Source organism: Lichenostomus cassidix, chromosome 4A, assembly GCF_008360975.1.
Source record: "Lichenostomus cassidix isolate B80296 chromosome 4A, HeHo_3.0, whole genome shotgun sequence".
NCBI lineage: Eukaryota > Metazoa > Chordata > Aves > Passeriformes > Meliphagidae > Lichenostomus > Lichenostomus cassidix.
In genome coordinates this window covers 1,096,381-1,116,455 of record NC_139485.1, presented here as the reverse complement: position 1 = coordinate 1,116,455, position 20,075 = coordinate 1,096,381, and the positions used below count along the sequence as shown (strand labels likewise).

The 20,075-nt window shown below is 51.5% G+C and overlaps 2 protein-coding genes across 4 annotated transcripts in view; both read left to right on the top strand.

Annotated features, from left to right (window-relative positions):
- Positions 1-135: 135 nt before the first annotated feature.
- On the top strand, positions 136-10,667 carry NSDHL (NAD(P) dependent 3-beta-hydroxysteroid dehydrogenase NSDHL). 3 transcript variants are annotated; one of them, XM_085059984.1, is made up of 8 exons: positions 136-178; positions 1,306-1,356; positions 3,558-3,719; positions 5,214-5,360; positions 6,335-6,463; positions 7,810-7,952; positions 9,024-9,126; positions 9,724-10,667. In XM_085059984.1, exons 2-8 carry the CDS (start codon positions 1,336-1,338, stop codon positions 10,057-10,059), a joined length of 1,041 nt encoding a protein of 346 aa, XP_084916110.1. In that variant the 5' UTR covers positions 136-178; positions 1,306-1,335; the 3' UTR covers positions 10,060-10,667. The 3 variants fall into 3 exon arrangements, with proteins under 3 accessions (XP_084916110.1, XP_084916111.1, XP_084916112.1); XM_085059985.1 differs by lacking the exon at positions 136-178 and adding an exon at positions 220-254; XM_085059986.1 differs by lacking the exon at positions 136-178 and adding an exon at positions 375-399.
- An 8,588-nt stretch (positions 10,668-19,255) lies between these two features.
- The window catches only part of ZNF185 (zinc finger protein 185 with LIM domain), a 40,704-nt gene continuing 39,884 nt past the window's right edge, over positions 19,256-20,075 (top strand). Inside the window, exon 1 of the mRNA XM_085059982.1 lies at positions 19,256-19,402. The gene's annotated coding sequence lies outside the window, so the exon portion shown is untranslated. The remainder of the gene's footprint in view (positions 19,403-20,075) is intronic.

Below are 20,075 nucleotides of genomic sequence, written 5' to 3'. Positions count from 1 at the left end.
AGGAGGGGTTGGACCAATCAACGAGCCGGAGCGGGCTGGCGCGATGCTCGCCCCAGGAAAAGAGGCGGGAACAGGTGAAGTGGGCGGGGTCTGGCGGAATGTGCGGCGCTCATTGGTGGAAATCGGGAAGGGGCGTGGAAAGGGGCGTGTCCGGGGCTGTCTGAGGGCTGCGGCGGCGGTGAGAGGGGAGGGGGCTGGAGGGGGCGGCAGGGGAGGGCCTGGGGTTGGGAAGACGTCCTGGAGGCTGGGAAAAGGTGCCGGGAGCAGGGGGAAGGTCCTGTGGGCCTTGCGGAGGGGCCTGGGGGCAGTGGGGAAGGGCTTGGGAGCCATGAGGAAGGTGCTGGGAGCTGTGGAAAGGTGCTGGGAGCAGTGGGGAAAGCCCTGAGGGAACGTGGATAGGTATTGTGGGCCCTTGGGGAAGGGTCTGAGCGTTGTGGGGGTCGTGGGGAAGGTCCTGGGAGCTGTGAAAAGGTTCTGAGGGCAGTGGAGAAGGGTCTGGGGGATGTGGGGAGAGTCCTGGGGGCAGTGGGAAAGGGCCTGGGAGATTGTGGAAAGGTCCAGGGGTACTGGGGAAGGTCCTGGAGGCTGTGGAGGAAGGCCTGGGGGATGTAGGAAGGATTCTGGGAGCTCTGGAAAGATGCTGGGGCCATGAGGAAGGGCCTGGGAGCTGTGAAAAGGTCCTGAGGGCTGTGGGGGAGGTCCTGGGGGAATGTGGAAAGGTCCTGGGGACACTGAGGTGTATCCTGGGGGATGTGGGGAAAGTCATGGAAGCTGTGGAAAAGTCCTGGGGAAGGTTCAGCAGGAATGTGAGGAGCACTGGGGCATGGGGAAGGTTGTGAGGGGCAAGAAGAGGGGATGTGGGTTGTGGGATGAGCAGCTGGGATCTGGGATGGGAGAGTGGGGTGTGAGGAAAGCTGGAGCTGGGAGAAGGATGGGGAGCTCTGGGATGGGGCTGAAAGAGCTGGGGGTGAACTGGAGATTGAGCAGTTCATAAACTGCATTTTGGAGAGGGATGAGGTGCTAAGGGACATGTGGGGGTAAAAGAGGGAACAGCAGAAGGGGCATCACCCTGTGCCCCTACTTTCCAACCAGCTTGGTGTTCCAGGTGGACATGCAACAATCCAGCTTTTTCTTGGGAATTTCAAAGGGCTTTTCAGAAAAATGAGGATCAAAGAGCCAGGCCAGCACATTCGTTTGCTGATTTTGTTCAGTGTCTTTCTTTAGCATAATGGCTTCAAACCTTGATTTCTATGACTAGAAACGTTATTTAAATGGAATAAAACAATGTTCTCCTTTTTTTTAAAGGATTCTGGTGGATAGAGCCTCACCTGAGCCATGGCCACACGCCTCAGATCGGTGAGTTGGGGCCTTGCATGGTGCTTTGGGAAGATCTATCTTGCAGAAACAAATGCATAAATATCCTGAGCATAACTAGGGAAGACATGAGGCTGATTCTGCATTAATGATTAATGCTGGGGAGAAAACATGATTTTCCAAAGCATAATATAGGTAGGTTGAATTCATACTTTAATCAATATAGTAATGGGTAATTTGGCTGGCTATACCTATTACCCTGTGCAATATCAAATTACAGAGAGTTTAGAGCTAAAATTATATATAATTGTGGCTGCCCCATCCCTGGAAGTGTCCAAGGCCATGTTGGATGGGGTTTGGAGCAGCCTGGGCTAGTAGAAGGTGTCCCTGCCCATGGCAGGGGGTGGAACAAGATGAGTTTTAAAGTCCTTTCCAACCCAAACCATTCTGAGGCTTTATGATTCATAAATGTGCAGTTAAGTTCCTTTAAAGCCTCTGCAGTGCTCTGAGGTTCAGAGGCAGAGGGCAGCATTCTGCTGCAATAAAACTTCACTTCAAGCACATCTCAGAGCAATTTGGGTGCTCTTGGTTCCTGAAGAGTGCACTGGGGTCATGGAATGCCAGAATGGTTCCACCTTTTGGGTTGGAAAGGACCTGATGGGAACGGGTACAGGGAAGGGCAAGGAAAAATGTCAGTGGAATGGAGCAACTGCCTTTTGAGGAGAAGCTGAAACAGTTTCTGTTCTGTTTCTGTTCCCTCAGCAACTGTCCCTCCTCTGACTGAATCCCTCCCTGTCCCCTGAACCAAAGTGCCACATCCACTCGTTTTCTCAGCACTTCCAGGGATGGGGACTCCACCACCTCCCTGGGCAGCTGTGCCAGGGCTTGACCACTCTTACAGTGAAGAAATTTTCCCAATATCCAGCCTGAGGCTGTTCCCTCTCCTCCTGTCCCTGTTCCCTGGCTCAGCCCGACCCCCCCAGCTGTCCCCTCCTGTCAGGAGCTGTGCAGAGCCACAAAGTCCCCCTGAGCCTCCTTTGCTGCAGGCTGAGCTCCTTTCCCAGCTGCTCCTCACAGGATTTGTGCTCCAGACCCTAATCAGACTCTCCTTTGCATGGCCCATCCTAAAGAACTGGTTCTGCTTTGATGTAACTGAGGGACTCCTCAAATTTCTGTTGTGGATAACCCAACACTTGGCAGCAGAACCTTTGCTTGAGGATGTGGCCCTTAAAAACTTGGGAACAATCATTGTCTTTGTGTGGTTCCAGGGGTTTCAGACCACTGCAGAGGTGGGGGTTGTGTTACAACAAGGAGTAAAACTCTTTCCAACCAGCACAGAGCATTCTTTGTACAAAAGCTCCCTCAGACTCAGGGCCTGGATGTTCTGTGCTGGCAGTGAGGTCTTTGGTCTCAGTCCAGTCAGATGAGTGGCTGCACTGAAATCTATTAATTAGTAACTCCAGTCATTGATTTACAGAGCTTAAAGAAAAAGAAAGGAAGAACTAATGATTCAAAAGGAATCTGCCTTCACCTGATTGCTTTCTTGGCTCTGAGTGTCACAGGTTCTGATAATGGTGATGGTTTTAATATTCTGAATTATCCGTGCCAGGAGGCTGAAGAAAATCACAGAATCATCCCAGACTGGTTTGGGTTGGGAGAGATCTTAAACCTCATCCAGTGCCACCTGTGCCATGGGCAGGGACACCTTCCACTGTCCCAGGTTGCTCCAAGCCCTGTCCAGCCTGGCCTTGGACACTTTCAGGGATCCAGGGGCAGCCACAGCTTCTCTGGGCACCCTGTGCCAGGGCCTCCCCACCCTCACAGGGAAGAATTCCTTCCCAATATCTCATCTCTCCCTGCCCTCTGGCAGTGGGAAGCCATTCCCTAGGTCCTGCCTCTCCATGCTCTTGTAAATAGTCTCTCTCCATCTTTCTTCAGGCTCCCTTGAAATTCTCTTTGCTTCACTATGCAGTCAGAGTTTGTGGGGGATAATCCTCTTTTTCTTCCCTCCTCCCTGAGCCTCTTGGTTGTGAGTATGAGGCAGAGTCCTTCCAAAATCCAACCAGAGTGTCTCAACTCATAACTCACTATCATAGCACAGAGCTTTGATGTCTGAATTTAGACTCCTTCAATTCAGCTCCTGAGCAATTGAGCAGAATTCCAGCTTGTTAATGTCCTGGGAAGTTCAGATCAGTTTGCTGAGGTGTGCCTGTGTGTTGAGGAGCTTTCCCCTGTCCCTGCAGGCTGGCAGGAGCTGCACTGTGATCGGGGGCTCAGGGTTCCTGGGGCAGCACATGGTGGAGCAGCTGCTGGCCAAGGGCTACAGTGTCAACGTCTTCGACATCCACAAGAGGTTTGAGAATGAGCGAGTGACCTTCTTCCTGGGAGACCTCTGTGACAAGGAGGTAAGGGACGAGCTGTCTGGAATTCAGCAAGGGCAAATGCAGGTCTTGCAGCTGGGGAGGGACAGCCCCAGGCACTAGGACAGGCTGAGGGTGACCTGCTGGAGAAGGACCTGGAGGTCCTGGTGGACACCAACCTCTCCATGACCCAGCAGTGTGGCCTAGGGGCATGAAGGACAGTGGAACCCTGTATTAGGGAGAGCATTGCCAAGAGGTCAGAGAGGGATCCTGCCCTGCTGCCCAGCCCTGGGAGGCACATCTGCAGTGCTGTGCCCAGCTCTGGATCCTCAGCATAGCAGGGACCTGGAGCTCCTGGAACAAGGCCAGTGGAAATGAGGAAGGCCTGGAGCATCTCTGTGCCCAGGAAAGGCTGAGGGAGCTGGGGCTGCTCAGCCTGCAGAGGAGCCCAGCTGAGAGGAGCCCTCAGCCCTGGCTGTCCCTGGCTGCAGGGAGCTCAGAGCAGGGCCAGCCTCTGCTCCAGGGGCAGCAATGGCACCAGAGGGATGGCAGGGACTGAGCCCAGGGAGTTCCCCTGCACAGGAGGCACAACTTCTTCCCTGGGCAGTGCCTGAGCACTGGATCAGATTTCCCAGAGAGGGTATGGAATCTCCCTTCCTGGGGATATTCCAGAGCTCTCTGGACACAATCCTGTGCCATGTGCTCTGGGATGGCCCTGCCATGGGTTTCTGGGACATGGGTGGACAGAAAGGCTGTGTGGTTAAATGGGTGTTTGTTCAAACACTGAGCCTTGCCTGAAGCCCTGGGAGCCCTGGAGGTCCTGCCCAGGTTGTCAAAGAGGATGCAGATGTGCTCCCCAACCTTTCCTGGGGTGTATCCTCAGCACTTTTCCTGGCAAGCCTCTGAAGAAAATAGATGTCATGTCTGGTATCTGGCTTCTGCTGGAAACTGAAAAGGGCTGGTTTTGTGCCTAATGCTTTGCATTACTGTTAGCTGAGATTCACTGGGTCATTACAGTCCCTGGGCTAATGGCAGGGGAGCTCCCCTGGCTCTCCTCAGCTCCAGCAAAATGGCACAACTCATTATTCCCAACAGTCAGGGCAGGATGAATGGGAGCCTTGGCCAAGGCCTGTGTGAGCCATGTGGGAGATGACTTTGGGACAGTCACCTGCACACAGCCAGTGCTGTGGGGAACTTGAAACCTGCTGCTTCCTCAGTGTCCCAACTCCAGCTGGTGCTGAACCTCATACCTGCACTTGGGAGTTGCAGGGAGTTCAGCCTGGACAGCCTCCAGCTCTGGGGAAGCTCCCAGGATCTTCCTTGGAAAGAACAGAGGATGTAGTGTGTAGTGAGGAGAGGACATTGGGAAGGTCCTGGATGCTAATCCCATTCCAGCTGCCCACCTTTATGGAGGGAGCATGACTTGAAATGTAGCTGTTTCCATGAAAACAGAACTGTTTTATTTCCTTCCTGTTATTTTTTCCTGAGTATCCAGTGTGGCTGTTGCTCCATTCCTGTCTCCCCTGTGGTTTCTTGCAGGCTCTGCTCCCAGCCCTGCAAGGTGTGTCTGTGGTGTTCCACTGTGCCTCACCAGCACCTTCCAGTGACAACAGGGAGCTGTTTTACAAGGTGAATTTTATGGGAACCAAAGCAGTCATTGAAGCCTGCAAAGAAGCTGGAGTGCAGGTAAGGGTGGAATGGAGACTGGGAGAGGCTGATGGACTTTGTGACATTTGCATCACAGAGCAATGTCAGCCTGGTTTGACAGGGGGACAGAGGGCTCTGAGCTACTGAATTGCCACTTGTTCCATGAAAACCAGTGGAAGAGAGACTCTCCTGCTTAGTGTAAACTCAATTCCTGTTTGCCACAGAAAACCTACACATTGCAATGGAAAAGCATCCATTAAAATCTGTCCTACTTCACCCCTGGGAGTCACCCTGGGAGAACAATGACAAGTGGCTTCTTTCCTGCTTTACTAAAGGGACAGCCCTAAAGATGGCTTTTCCAGCAGTGGGAATATTTATGGCATCCATTCCCTCTGTGAATTCCTTGCCATGGAATGAGAAAGAACACACTTGTGCCATAATCTCAGTGCAATTTGGTTTAGAAAGTCAATTGCCCACAAAAGAAAGAGCCCAAGGAAGCCAGGCTGCTGAAATTGAAGACTACATTTGCTGCTTAGGTTATTTGGATTTCCTATAAGTTTTCATTTAATTTCACTTATTTCATTTATTTTGAATTTATTTATATATTATATTCATTTCATTTAAAGTATCCAACAAAAACATCCAAAGTTTCTTTTTTGGTTTAATCTACCATGATTTGTTATTGTCAAGATGAGCAAATCTTTCTTAAAAACACTGAATGTGTATTAAGTGCTGCAGTGTTCCAAGCCAGAGGGGCCCTCTGATTTTCCTGGGGGTTTGTTGAAATGTTTTAATCTCCTTTAGGGGGCACTAAATGATGGGACAGAATGAATTAAAGAGGAGGAGTTATCTTACCTGCAGCTTCTGTTCATCTTCTGTTTGACTCAGGTTATTTCTGTAGGATCAGTTGGTTAAATATTATAATTTTCATTATTATCTTTACTCAGCCTTTGTAAATAATGACCCTTTTATTTTAGGCTTTAAACAACTGTTTTCTTCCCTCCCTCTTGCAGAAACTGGTGTTAACCAGCAGTGCCAGTGTAGTTTTTGAGGGCACAGACATAAAAAATGGCTCAGAAGATCTCCCTTATGCACAAAAACCTATTGATTACTACACAGAGACCAAGATTCTGCAGGAGAAGGTATTTGTCAGTGGTTAAATTGGTTTGTTTGTTTTTTTTCCATGTGTTCCCTTAATAAAAGAGAATAAAATCAAGCTGTGACATAAATTCCCAGTGAAGTTGAATGAAATACTGTGTTACACTGCAGAGGTTATTCCAGAACTGCCAGAGGTGTCACTGCCCTGGGATAATCTCAGTTCTTACCTGCCACAGCTTTGGTTTAGGAGCAGTTGAGGGAAGGTTTTTGTCTCCTCTGCCCTGGGAAGCTCTTCCAGACCCATTTTCCTGATTTGCAGCCTGAATTTAGAGTTGGGAATGTGAACAAGGCGCTGAGAAAGGAGGAGATAAGGTGGGAATGTGGCCTGAGCTAAGGAGCACAGGCCATACACTGAAAATACTAGTGTTAAAAAAGATCTGAAAACATCTGAAGTTCACTGCTTTGGACACTTGCACAGCACTGATATCTGCTCTGTCTCATGTTCTTATTGCAGCATTTCAGGTTTAAATATGGGATAACAATCTTTTAAATCAAAGGCAACAAACCTTTTTTGGATCCTTTTTCCATGGCTTGCATTTCACTTGTGGGAAGAATCTCTGCTTTTTGTGCCAGAAGAATTTAGAGTCCCTTCCATGCTGATGCTGACAGTGGCAAAGCCTGGAAGGATTTTGCTCCAAAAGAGCTTAATTAAGTTTAATTATGAAAACATCTGTTCCTTCACAAGCATTTTGCAGTAACTGATAAAGGGGAAGCTTAAGAACAGTGATCAAGGGTTGCCCAAATGCTGGTGATTATGGCTTTGTTTTGGGGGAAACTGAAAGAATTCCAAGTGGTTTTGTCTGTGCCTCCTCCACAGAAATTCCAACAGCTGTTGGAAATCAGGAGAACATGTTGTTAGGAGCTCCCAGGGGAATGAAATCTCCTCCAGAGTTGCTGAATGTGCTGCTGGAGCTCTCAGGGAGATGGGAAGATGGGATCACCCCATTCTGAGGGAGATCTGGGAAGGATGGGATGGAGTGGTTGCTGGGAGGGACAGGGATGGAATTCCTGAGTGTCCTCCTTTGCTCCAGCTCGTGCACAAAGAGTTCATGGAGAGAAGGGACTTGGAAAGCTCCTCTGGCACCTGTGGTGTTAAAGGAGAGAAGCAAAGAGTTCCCTTCCTTTGTCAATTCATTAAGTGTTCAACCATAACAACTGATTTTTGGCTGGTTTTCTTATCAGGGAGAACTGGGAAAAGAGATGGGAACAAAGGAACAACCACTTGGAAAGACAGGAGGGGATAATAATTCTTCCACTGCTGCCCTCCCAAGGAGAGGAATGCATTGCTAAGCTCTATTGTTCTTGGTTTTCTTCTCCTCTGTCCCTACAGGAGGTGCTCAGTGCAAATGACCCAGACAACAATTTCTTCACCACTGCAATCCGTCCCCATGGAATATTTGGTCCCAGAGACCCTCAGCTGGTTCCCATCCTCATCCAGGCAGCTCAGAGTGGCAAAATGAAGTTCATCATTGGGTGAGCAAGGTTCAGGCATTTCAGAGCTGCAGCAAAATTGATGTTGGATCTCAAAAGCCCTTTTGAAAAGAGACAAAATGAAATCACTAGTGTTGTTTCTTGTATTTTTCGCTTTTGATCCACTCTTTTTTTCTTAAAGATCCTATTTTAAGGGCTCATTCCCTGACATGGTGGATATTCCTAATGCCAAAGGAATATCCATGAGGAAAGGTGACTTGGCTTGAGCTGTCTTAAAGAGCTGTGCTATTAATATGAGACAGCTCAGATTACTTGCTGTTAACTTAATTAATAAACACTTGTGGTATTTGAAGCTCTGGCAATTAAAAACCCTATTAAATATGGAATACTAAAGGTATTGTTATTTTCTGATTATAAGATCAGAGGTATTTGCTTTGTCACTGAGCCTTGCAGAGCTTCTAGAGGACAACTGGAATTTCAGAGCAAGGAATAGTTCCAATTATTGTGCTCTGAAATTCATCAGGACCAAGATGAGCTTTAAGCTTCTTCCCAACCCAAACCATTCCATGATTCTCTGATTAACTGGACTCTGGAAAGTGACAAACAGATTAATTTTCTGTACCTGTGTAGAAGTCGATTTCACACACTGGGTTAAATCTATTCTAGCTGAGGCTGAAGTTGGCTTGTTGAGGGAGTCAGAGTTCCTTGAGCCAAGAAATTCCTGATTGGAAACTTGTCCTTAAGTGATGTTCTCTGTGCTTGTTACCCCTCTGCCTCTGTTTGATCTGCTTCCATGGATCACTGCTGACCCCAGGCCTGCAGGATCTGCAACACCCAGAAACTTGGGAGGTTTAAAAATGGTGATGTTCCAGGAATGTAAACTTTGAGGGCCTTGCTGGAAGCTGGGACAACAACAACCCTTCCTTTAGCTCCAAAATAATAGGTGGTGATTCCACCCTCTGCCAGGGTATGGCCTGAAATTGCAGCACCAGGGAGTGGGAGAAGAGGAAACTTGGGCTCAGTTTATCCTGGGTGAAAGACCTTCCTTTTGCCACAAGCAGATTTTCAGCCCACCTTGATTTGGGGCTAAACTTCTGCCTTTTCTGTGTGCAGGGATGGAAAGAACTTGGTGGATTTCACCTACGTGGAAAACGTGGTCCATGGGCACATCCTGGCTGCAGAAAAGCTGCACAAAGGCTCTCCCCTCTGTGGGAAGGTAAGGAAGGACCTGGGGAGGGGATGGAAGAGGTTTCTCCAGCCTCTGCTGTGGGATCCATGCTGATTCTTGAGTGTCCTGAAAATCCGTCCTGGAGGGGAGTGGAGCTCCAGGTTTTCCATCTGTGGGCTGAGCTGGATGAGTGTCCTTGGATTTCCTGCTGTAAAACTCCATGTGAAGGGCAGTCCAGGCAGAACTGGGGGCAGCCAAGAGGCACACATGGAAACACAGAAGCTTTTAGGACAGAATTCAGAACAGGAGGAGCTTTTCCAGCTTTTCCTGGCCCTGCCGTGCTCTGGGCACATATGGAATGTTTTACCCTGTTTGCTCTGTGCTGTGGCAGTCAGTTTGTTTGGCATTTATGAGGAATCCTGGCCTCTGGAGTCTGGGAAGTAGCTGGTTTTCCTGGCAAAGGAGGGATTCACCCCTCTTCACACAGAGGTGGTCAGTGCAAAGCAGTTTGTTGGGACAATGTGCTCTTGCCCAGCTCAGGGGGGTCATGTCCTCAGCATGAGCAGGAGATGGGCCATCACAGAGCCAAACCTGGGAAATCCATCCTGATTTGATCACCTGGCTTCTCCTCTTCCTCTCTTCCAGGCCTTCCATATCACGAATGATGAACCAATTCCCTTCTGGGCTTTCATGTCCCGGATCCTGACTGGCCTGGACTACGACCCTCCCAAGTACCACATTCCCTACTGGCTGGCCTATTACCTGGCCCTGCTGCTGTCCCTGCTGCTGGCCCTGCTCAGGCCCCTGGTGACCATCAAGGCCACCTTCACACCCATGAGGGTGGCCCTGGCTGGGACATTCCACTACTACAGCTGTGAGAAGGCCAAGAGGGCCATGGGCTACAAGCCTGTGGTGAGCCTGGATGAGGCCATAGCCAGGACTGTGCAGAGCTACCCCAACCTGCGCCGGGCCAGGGCCTGAGCAGCCCTGCTGGGCTTTGGCCTTTGCATTTTTGTCATGGCTGACACCTGAACATGGACACTGAAGCAAATGTCAAACTCCCCATTCTTGGGATTTTACTTCCTGAAGTCTCTCCTCCTCCTTGCCATTCTGTGGGTGGAAACCCCTCATGGGGGAGCTGTGCTGACAGTTCATTTCTTGGATGTGACTTCTTGTTTGGACACAGCTGCTGAACTCTGGATTATGAATAAACACCCTGCTGTGCCCTCTTCAATCCCAAGCCAGCACACCAGCATTCCTACTCTCCTCTCCCCACCCTTGTCCCGTGTTTTGTTGCTCTGGTGACAGCAGCCACCTCTTCGTGGAGCTGCAGGCTGGGTAACAAACACTTCCATGGCTGGGTCCCCTCTGGGCTTTGGCTTTGCTCTCCACCAGAGAGGCCCATGCCAAAAAGGACTTCTGGCACCATCTCTTAAATCATTGCAGCTCTTTTGGTTTTCCCTCCGTGATTAGGGGGTGATTTGGCTTCTTACTGAGGCAGCAGAAGGAAACCATAAGGAGTAGGTTTGTCCATGTGGGATTTATTTCTGTCCAGAAGAACCCAAATAAATCACAGAGATGACTTTCCAGCTTTGTGTCCCATCTTTGAAAGGGCAGATCCCACCCTCAGCACTAACAGGATTTTAATGATTCCCTTTTTGGGGCAGAGATCTTTGTGAGCTGCCTGACAGCAGCCCCAGCACTGTTTTCCCATAAATCCTTTCCCACAAGAGCTGCAGTGGTTGAAGATCCTACAGCACAAAGCTCATCTTCCCTGCCCTGTTACAGCTGGTCACAGGGATTTTTGGTGCTTTTACCACTTAGTCCATGAAAAAAACCTCTTTTCCACAAGGAAATGGGTATAAAGCAATGGTCCTGAAGCTATTTCCTTGGACATGTATATTAAATGTTCTTTGCCCTCTAATCTTTCTAAGCACTTCAGTTCTGGGTTGGTTTTAAATGAGGAGCTTAGGTGGGAGCTGGAATTTCCCTGTGCAAATTCCTGGCTCCCTGGGAGTTCTGGTATTTCAAATTTTGGAAGGATGGGAAGTGCCTCATTGACAGAACTGTGGAATCACAGGATGGTTTGGGTTGGGAGGGACCTTAAAGCTCATCTCATTCCTCCCCCTGCCATGGGCAAGGACACCTTCCACTATCCCAGGCTACTCCAAGCCCTCTCCAGCCTGGCCTTGGGCACTTCCAGGGATCCAGAGGGCAAAAACAACATCAACCACAATGGGCCTTAACCTCATCTGTGAGCCCCATGTGCTGCTTGAGTCTGATTAAATGGGTTTCATTTTAACTTCTGTCTGTTTTCTGGAAAGTTTTATGTTAGACTTTTTATCCTGGGAATCTTTATTTGCTGCTTAACAGCTTGTTTTACCCAACCTTGGCCTTGCTTGGTCTTGAAATAAATACTGGACAGTTGCTTGGGCCAGCTCACACCATTCTGGGTGGCACTGCTCAGCCCCCCTGGCCTGCTGGGAGCAGGGATAGTGAGGAGTGGGAGTGGTGAGGGAACAGGGTTAGGTGGAAGTGGAAGGATTCAGGGTTACCTGAAGTCAAACAAGAGGTAAATCACTAAATCACCTTTGGCCTCTAGGTGGCATTTCCCAGCTGGATCTGCCTGGCAGCTCCAATCCACCCCAAAAATGCCGTGTCTCAGTGCTTGGACACAGTTCCGGGGGAGGATTACTCCTCTCCCTGTCTTTGGAAGGCTGGCAGGGTGAGAGCTGAAGGTGCTCCCGAAACAAGAGGTCCTGGCAGCTGAAATCAGCTGGATCGGAGCGGCAGGGGGTGGGTTTCCCTCACCCAGGGTAGGGTTGCTGGGATGGGGGAGCAGTGCCCCAGGCTGGCACCGAGGGAAGGCTTGTGTCACACCGCGGCTGGCGTGGCTCTCCCTGGATAATTAGGGAGCTGCCAGCGTTCCCTTGGCTGTGCTGTTTCCCAAACACAGGTAAACAGGGATTGTTGCTGTGCTGGATTCTGGCTCTGCCTCCATCCCTGGCCACAGCCAGCAGGAACCTTGCTTGATCCATAGCCTCTTCCATTCCTGCTCCAGCCTCCTCCTCTCAACTCTTTTTCCAGTTCTAATAAGCACAAATCCCATCTTGGTTTTTCTGAGCAGTTGATGAGATCCTTCTGTTGTGTCCTGCCTGGATGTATTTGTTGTGCCACCTCTTCAGCACAGGAAGGATGTGGAGCTGCTGGAGTGAATCCAGAGGAGGCCACCAAGGTGATCTGAGGGATGGAGCAGCTCTGCTGGGAGGAAAGGCTGAGGGAATTGGGAGTGTTCAGCCTGGAGAAGAGAAACCTCAGGGTGACCTAATTGTGGCCTTGCAGTGCCTAAAGGGAGCCTCCAAGAAAGATGGAGAGGAATTATTTCCAAGGGCCTGGAGTGCCAGGACAATGGGGAATGGCTTCACACTGACCTAGAGCAGGTTTAGATGGGATATTGGGAAAAAATTCCTGGCTGTGAGGGTGGGCAGGCCCTGGCAGAGGGTGCCCAGAGAAGCTGTGGCTGCCCCTTGATCCCTGGAAGTGTCCAAAGCCAGGTTGGACAGGGCTTGGAGCAACCTGGGATAGTGGAAGGTGTCCCTGCCATGGGAGGGGTGGCACTGGATGAGCTTTAAAGTCCTTCCAACCCAAACCATTCTGGGATTTTTATGACTCACACTCTGTATTCTGTGTGTGTCAGCGAGCAGAGGCTGTGAAGCAAAATTGCCATTATCAAAATTTCCTTCCAAATATCCAGACTCAAATGCAGGTGCAGAATGTCCTTGTCAGTAACGCTCAACAGGAGCTCCCTAAGACTTCAAAGAATTCCCTGGAGCACTCTCATCAAACTCCTTATCTCCCTCTCTCTGTGTTCCTTTGCTTTTCCTTGCTGCAGCGCCTAATTTTGCTGACCTGAGACTGGTTTTGGCAGTGGGAGAGATAAAGAGAGATCTGTTGCTTATCCTGGAGTAAGGAGAGGGAGGGAAAGGGAGAGAGATTAAAAGTGCTTTTCTAGGTGGAGTTAAGGTACCCAAAATCCCCATTTCCCCTCTTACAGAGATTACAAAGGGAATTTGCTCAGGAGGATTGTCCAAGGATTGTCCTTGCCATTGCAGTGTGGAGGAAGCTCTGGTCCAGACACACCTCCAGAGAGGAAAAAGGGTGGCTTGGGTGTAATTACCAGAAATAGGTAAGAGGAAAAATGGATGAAAAGCAGGTCAGAAATTACCCTGCATGTCCAAGGAGCAAAAAGGAACTCCAGTCCAGCCCTGGGTCTGCAGGAGGTGTCCAAGGCCAGGCTGGACAAGACTGGTGGGATAGTGGAAGTGGAAGGTGTCCCTGCCAGGGGGTGGAACAGGATGGGCTTTAAGGTCCCTTCCAACCCAAACCATTCCATGTTTCAGTGAGCTTTGGGAGGAGTATAACATTTGCACCCTGCAAGCACTGAGGGATTCCCAAACACAGGGATCCAGGACACGCTGCAGGGACACCTCAAACTGAGCCTTTTGGGAAGCTGTGGAAGGGGTGTCTTTTATCCCAGTCCATCCTGTTATCCACATGTGCTGATGCCAGGGAGCACCAGGATATTCCCACACCTTGCAGCCCTGCAGAGCCAACTGTGGCAGGATGGGTTGGCCTGTGCTTCCCGGGAGAGTTCTCTCCCAAGTTTCGCTGCTGCTTGTGCAAGCCCCGGGCCAGTGCCAGGCCCACGGGGGAGAGTGGTGCAACCTGGGCCCTGTCAGGGCATGGGGAAGAGCAGCTTGTTTGCCTCAGAGCCTGCAGGGAGCTCGCTGAGCTGCTGGGAAGAAATCAGCATCTCCCTGCTTGCGACAGAGCTGTTTGGGCTGTTCCTGGTGGCACAGGGGTGGCACTGCCCCAGCACTGCCCCAGCTGGCACTCAGCCACAGCTTCTCTGTGCCCTGGCTTTGCTGACAACATCATTTGGTGTCACTGCTGGGACTCCTGAGCTCCTGTGCAGGTGTGGCTGTGTGACAAGGGGAGATCGTTGTATTCCAGCAGGGAATATTCTGGGACAGACAATTCTGTGCTGCTACCTGCTATTAAGGAGGTGAGGTCTGGCATTTTGGCAGAGCTCTGGAATGACACCTCATGAAAAACCAGTTTGATTTCCTTGTAACAGATGGGTGTAGTGGTTTTACACCCTGCTACTCATCGCAGCTCTGCTGGGGCTCAGCTGGGCTTGGGGTTGGTGTCACCTCTGCAAAAGCCACAGCACTGAAGGGTTACTCACCTGCCCTCCCCCTTCAGCAGCAGGGAGGGGCCCGAGTTCCATGGGAGAAAGTGGTTTCGGGAAAGCAGGAAATGTTCCAGTGCAGCTCAGTGCTCTGGACTGGGCTTGGTGGATTTCTGAGAACCAGAAGATACTGAAAAATGTTGAAGGATATTGCAGTTGCTGTTCAAATATGGGCTGGACTGGCTGTCTCTGGGCAGGAGTCACTGCTGCCATAGGAATGACAGGAATTACTCGGTAAAACCACCTTCCCATAAAATTGGCTGCCTGGACTTCCAGAGTTGAGCAGGTTCCTTCCAGACATCCCTGTCTCTGAGGAGTGAGCTGTAGGGTCACAGCTGTTTGCACCCAGCTGTTCTGGAAGTGACAGGGAGGTGCTACTCAGGGCACTTCTGGCTCTTCTTTGGAATGGTTTTTTTAACCCAAATGCTCCGAGTCCTGTGAACCTTTCCCTGGCAGCCATTCCCTGCAGCCTGGCAGCAGTTTCTGTGGCTGCAGCTTCCTCGGGTGATGTCACTGCCAAGGCTCTCTGATCCCAGCTGCTCTGCTTTGCAGCACTGAGGATGTAAAGGAGGCAGAACAGCAGCAGAACAAGGATCAACCAGTGCCAGCTGTGGGACATCCATGTTCATGAGAAAGGGGTGTTTGTGCTTTTCTTGGAGAGCAGATTCCATGAAAATCCATTTCCTGGTAAAGTCAGATATTCCAGGCCGAAATTTACAGCAATAATGGTTTAAAGTGGAGATGTGGGGAAAAGGCTCTTTATTCCTGCTCTCCTGTGCTGCAGGAGTGTGTGTGTGTCCCTGGAGAAGTCATGGGGCTGGGATGGAGAGACAGGACATTCCTCATGCTGTGGGCTGGATTGAGACACAGCTTTCCCTGTCCCTTGGCTCCGGGCTGAGGATGGCCAAGCCTGCAGGGTGGGAGATCAAGCCAGACCCACTTAGAAAATGGAAAAATTCCTGCCTTGGATTCTGCTCAAGTCAAAGGAATATAAAGGACTTTTTGTGTTGCTTCCCAGCACACCTGAGTTTGCTCCAAAGGTGTGCAGGGCACCTGTGCTGCTCCAGGTGAGGCTGCTCCTGCCAGGGAGACCAAGTTTAATGCCTTTTCCTGGAGCATCCTGGATTTATCAATGTTTAACTCCCACTTTGAATAGCTCCCTAAAGAAATCTGGAGCTTTTATCCCCAAGCCTCTCGTAGAAGCTGCAGAGGTGATGCTCCTGCTCTCATTCTCAGTTAAGTGCCTTTCCCTACTTTCCTGGATGTCCTGGATAGCTTTTAGCCTCTGGATGGGGTGATCTTGCTGTGCTGTTCCAGTGGCCCTGTGGCTCCTCCAGATGTCCCTGGCTGGCAGGAAAGCTCCAGCCTCTGGCCACTGCTGTGCCTTGGAAAGGCCATGTCATTAAAAATGGAATCTGCTCCCATAATTACGAGGAAGAAAAACACCCATCAGGGTTTCTGTGCCTGCTGCTGTGAGTGACGTCCAGGGTACTTGGACAGAGTGGTTTATCTGAGAGCTGAATTGGGATAAATCCACAAGAATTCCTTAGGGATTGATTGTCCCTCACTGCTGGAGCTTTGTGTGCAGCAGGAGAAGGACTGGGAGCTGTGGGGACACAGCAGCCCTGGGAATCTCCAGTCCAAGGTGAGCTGCCTGCATGGGTGGCCAAGGCTGTTTTCAGCTGAACAAAGAGGATGAAAAGCCTTTTCCATGGGGGAAGAAAAAGTGTTTCTATTCTAATTGCCTTAGCGGGAAATAAAGGCTAAAGCTGTGGTGTACATTGGTATAATTGTACACTAACATATATTGAATATGTATTCCATGATATCTGATCTCTCTGACCCTCTGCTGTTGTCCTAATCCATGTGAGAAAGATCCAATTCCATGTTCCACCAGTCCTGGAGGACAATCTTGAGACTTCCTTGTTTCCAGCCTTTTCAAAGCACTCCACCTGTTAACTGGGAAAGCTACACCCTGAGGGGTCCGTGATGTTCAATGCTTCCTTGGAGTATCCACTTCCCTGCTCCTGCTTGGCCACAGCCATGGCTGGAAGAGTTTCCCTGCTCCACTTTTCCCTCGGGTAGAGGTGTTTGGCAGCTGTGTGCTAAATGGGGATGAGGGCACTGGGATTTAGGGATGTGATGCTGCCCTTGGAGAGGAACTCGGAACAGGAAGGAGACAACTGCAGCTGCTGGAGCAGTGTCAGATTTAGTCCCAGGGATAAACCAGGACCTTCCATCCCAGGGGCTGCAGTGCTGGAGTTGCCAAGGCAGGGGGATGTGCTTGGAGGAGCCATGGGATCCTCAGCTCCAGAGGGACCATGGACATCATGCGGTGTTTCCCCTCCCTGGAAATGCAGTTTGCAAATCACGGAATTCCAGAGTCATGGAATGGTTTGGGTTGGAAGAGATCTGAAATCCCATCCCATTCCACTTCATACCATGGGCAGGAACACCTTCCACTAGCCCAGGTTGCTCCAAGCCCCAGTGTCCAGCCTGGCCTTGGACACTTCCAGGGATCCAGGGGCAGCCACAGTTTCTCTGGGCACCCTGTGCCAGGGCCTGCCCACCCTCCCAGGGAACAATTCCTTCCCAATATCCCATCTCTCCTTACACTCTGGCACTTTGAAGCCATTCGCTGTGTCCTGTCCCTTCATCTCTTGTAAGTCCTCTCTCTCCATCTTTCCTGTTGGCTCCTTCAGGCACTGCAAGGCCACAGTGAGGTCAGCCCAAAGCTTCTCCTCTCCAGGCTGAACAATCCCAGATCTCCCAGCCTTTCCTCCCAGCAGAGCTGCTCCATCCCTCTGCTCATCCTGGTGCCTCCTCTGGACTCTCCCCAGCAGCTCCAGCTCCTTCCTGTGCTGTTCCCCAGGGCTGGGGCAGCTCTGCAGGTCTCTGGGGTCTCACCTGCGAGGGGTAGAAGGATGCTGCCCACACTGGGAGATGCATCTGCTAAACCAACACTGACCTCCTGGGGTGGTGCTCTGGGAGGTCCTCATCCCCTTTCCCTCAGTGTTTGATATCCAGGTGCTCAGAACAGATACCTTTTTGTTCCCAGTTTTTGAACATTCTGTGTGGAACAGTGTGTTCCCACTGGGAAAAAACAGAGCCCTTAGTCCCTGGGTGTCCCTGTTGTGTGTGAGGACCTCTTGTACCTGCAAGGCTGGCCAGGCTGGGTTGTTAGTCACTGTTATTCCAGGGAAGAATGCGGACAAACCTTCAGCAAACCATGGCATGACTCAGGGCTTACTGAAAATAAAGCTGCACTGTCAGCTGGAGCCCTGGAGCAGAGGATGCTCTCCCAGGAAGGGTCTGGGCCGCGTTTTTACAGCCCACTTTAAACAACTCCAATTTCCCTGAGCTGGGCATCCCCGAGCCCGCCGGGAGCTCAGGGCGCGGCTCTGTGAATATCCCGGTTTATCTCAGCTGGGATCAGCGGCAGCCTCGGAGCAAAGCTCGGCTGAGCTCGGCTGCTGCTGCTGCTGCTGAGGCTGAGGAGATCGGAGAGGAAGATCTGGGGCTGGAGTAACGCGTTAATGCCTGAAAATCCCTGATGTCATCCTTGCTGTGCTGCTGGGAGCCAGGGCTGGGTTATCAGCCCTGTTCGAGCACATCCCAGCTCAGCAGGGCAGGGGATGGGATGGGATGGGATGGGATGGGATGGGATGGGATGAGATGGGATGGGATGGGATGGGATGGGATATTTGCCCATCATACCACAGCAGATCCAGGAGGAGAGAGCAGCAGCTTTTCTTTCCAGAAACTACAGGCTCAGCATTAGTTGTGCTTGGATCATGGGCCAGGAGGTCCTGGTGGGTGCAGAGGAGGGCAAAGGTCCTGGCAGGTGCTTGGCTGGGGCTTCATCACCTCCAGGGCTGGAGGAGGCTACAGAGCTGCTCCAGGGCTGGAGCCAGGCTGGGAGAGCTGGGAATGTTCACCTGGAGAGGAGAAGGATCCAGGGAGAGCTCAGAGCTTCTGCCAGGGCCTAAAGGGGATCCAGGAGAGCTGGAGAGGGACTGGGGACAAGGGCTGGAGGGACAGGACACAGGGAATGGCTTCCCACTGCCAGAGGGCAGGAAGAGATGGGATATTGGGAAGGAATTGTTCCCTGTGAGGGTGGGCAGGCCCTGGCACAGGGTGCCCAGAGAAGCTGTGGCTGCCCCTGGATCCCTGGTAGTGTCCAAGGCCAGGCTGGACAGGGCTTGGAGCAACCTGGGATAGTGGAAGGTGTCCCTGCTCATGGCAGGGGTGGCACTGGACGAGTTTTAAGGTCGTTTCCAACCCAAACCATTCCATGACTCTGTGGTCCTTACCAGCCTGTGGCAGTGCCAGGCTCAAATCCTGACTCCTCAGGATAGCTCTAAACTCAAATCCCCAACTGCCAATATTTAGGAATTGGCAAAAAAGTGTGTCCCAGGGTCTGGCTGTGCCAGTTTGTCACCAAAGCCAAGCCTTGGGGACCTTGCGGTGACCAGAGCAATTAGAAAGGGAAATATACTGAGGAAGAGTGGAATGCCTGGCAGTTTCCTGTGGGATTATCACCCCTGTGGGCCTCATTCATGAGTTCAAAGTAGACAATCAGTGTCGAGGGCTAATTACAGCCCCGGTCCCTGATGCTCCCTGGGTAGCCCTGCTCTGAAGCAGCTCCAGAGCCTGCGGTACCTGAGCAGCAGTGGGCTCCCTGCTCCCCTTCCTGGGGGACAAGCCCTGGCAATGCTTGTCCTGAGAAGAAATCCCGTGGGGTGAGAGCTGGGGGGCTGCTCTGGCTGTGCCATTGCCCCACAGGGCTGGGGACCATGGCATTCGCCGGGGAATGCCAGGAATGTAGAGGAGAGCCTACAGGGAGGGGAGCCCGTGCCGGCCGAATGGAGAAACCTGTTTGATTCCCCTGAAGGGCAAAACACACCCAAGTCTCCTCCTCAAAACAAGGCTTGGCTTCCCGGAGCCAGCCCTCTCGGCAGGCAAGGGCTCAGGTGTGCCCACAGCCGCCCGCGCTGCCAGCGACCGTCGGCATTGCCGCTCCGCATCGGCATTTTCCCCGCTCGGGAAAACCGCACTGAGGAGCCTCCGCAGGTAGGGCTGGGCAGGGCCTGAGCCCCGAGCCTGGCACGGGGAGCTGGGGGTGCTTCACCTGCTCTCCATGCCTGGGGAGGGAGAGGAAGAGGAGGGTTGAGCTTTCCTGATGGAGGGGAGACTCCGATGGATACCGTAAATCCTCCTCCTCCTCCATGGGGAAGTGGAGCTTTTTAGGGGTGTCTTGGATCGAAGTCTGGATCTGGGGTGTGAATTCTGCAGGGATGATGTTCCTATAGGAATGGGAACGAGGCTGAGGTTCGGCTCTGGGGCTTTGTTGCACCTGTTCAATCTCAAATTCCCTCCCTGGCTGTGGCCCCACATCCTTCTAAAATCTGTTCCCCTCTGAATTTCCATGGGGCACGGCAGTGACCTACCTGGGACAGGTCTGGGTGTGGGCAGAATCTGGACAACTCAGGGGAAATTCAAGCCTGTGACCCTTGACAACCTCTGGAGAGGTGTGTGGGGAGCTCCAGCTCTCTGTGCCTCACCAACCCCACCTTCCCAGGACTCCTGTGGGACACAGGGAGTGCAGGCAGAGATTTCTCGCTCTCTCCTGCTCTGCCTTGTTTTGTTTCTCCCTGAACTCATGTGAAATCAGCACCCTGGTAAGGAGTGGCAGAGCTGGCATGGAGCAGAGAGCACCTCCCTCTGTCCTTGCTTCATCCTGCCA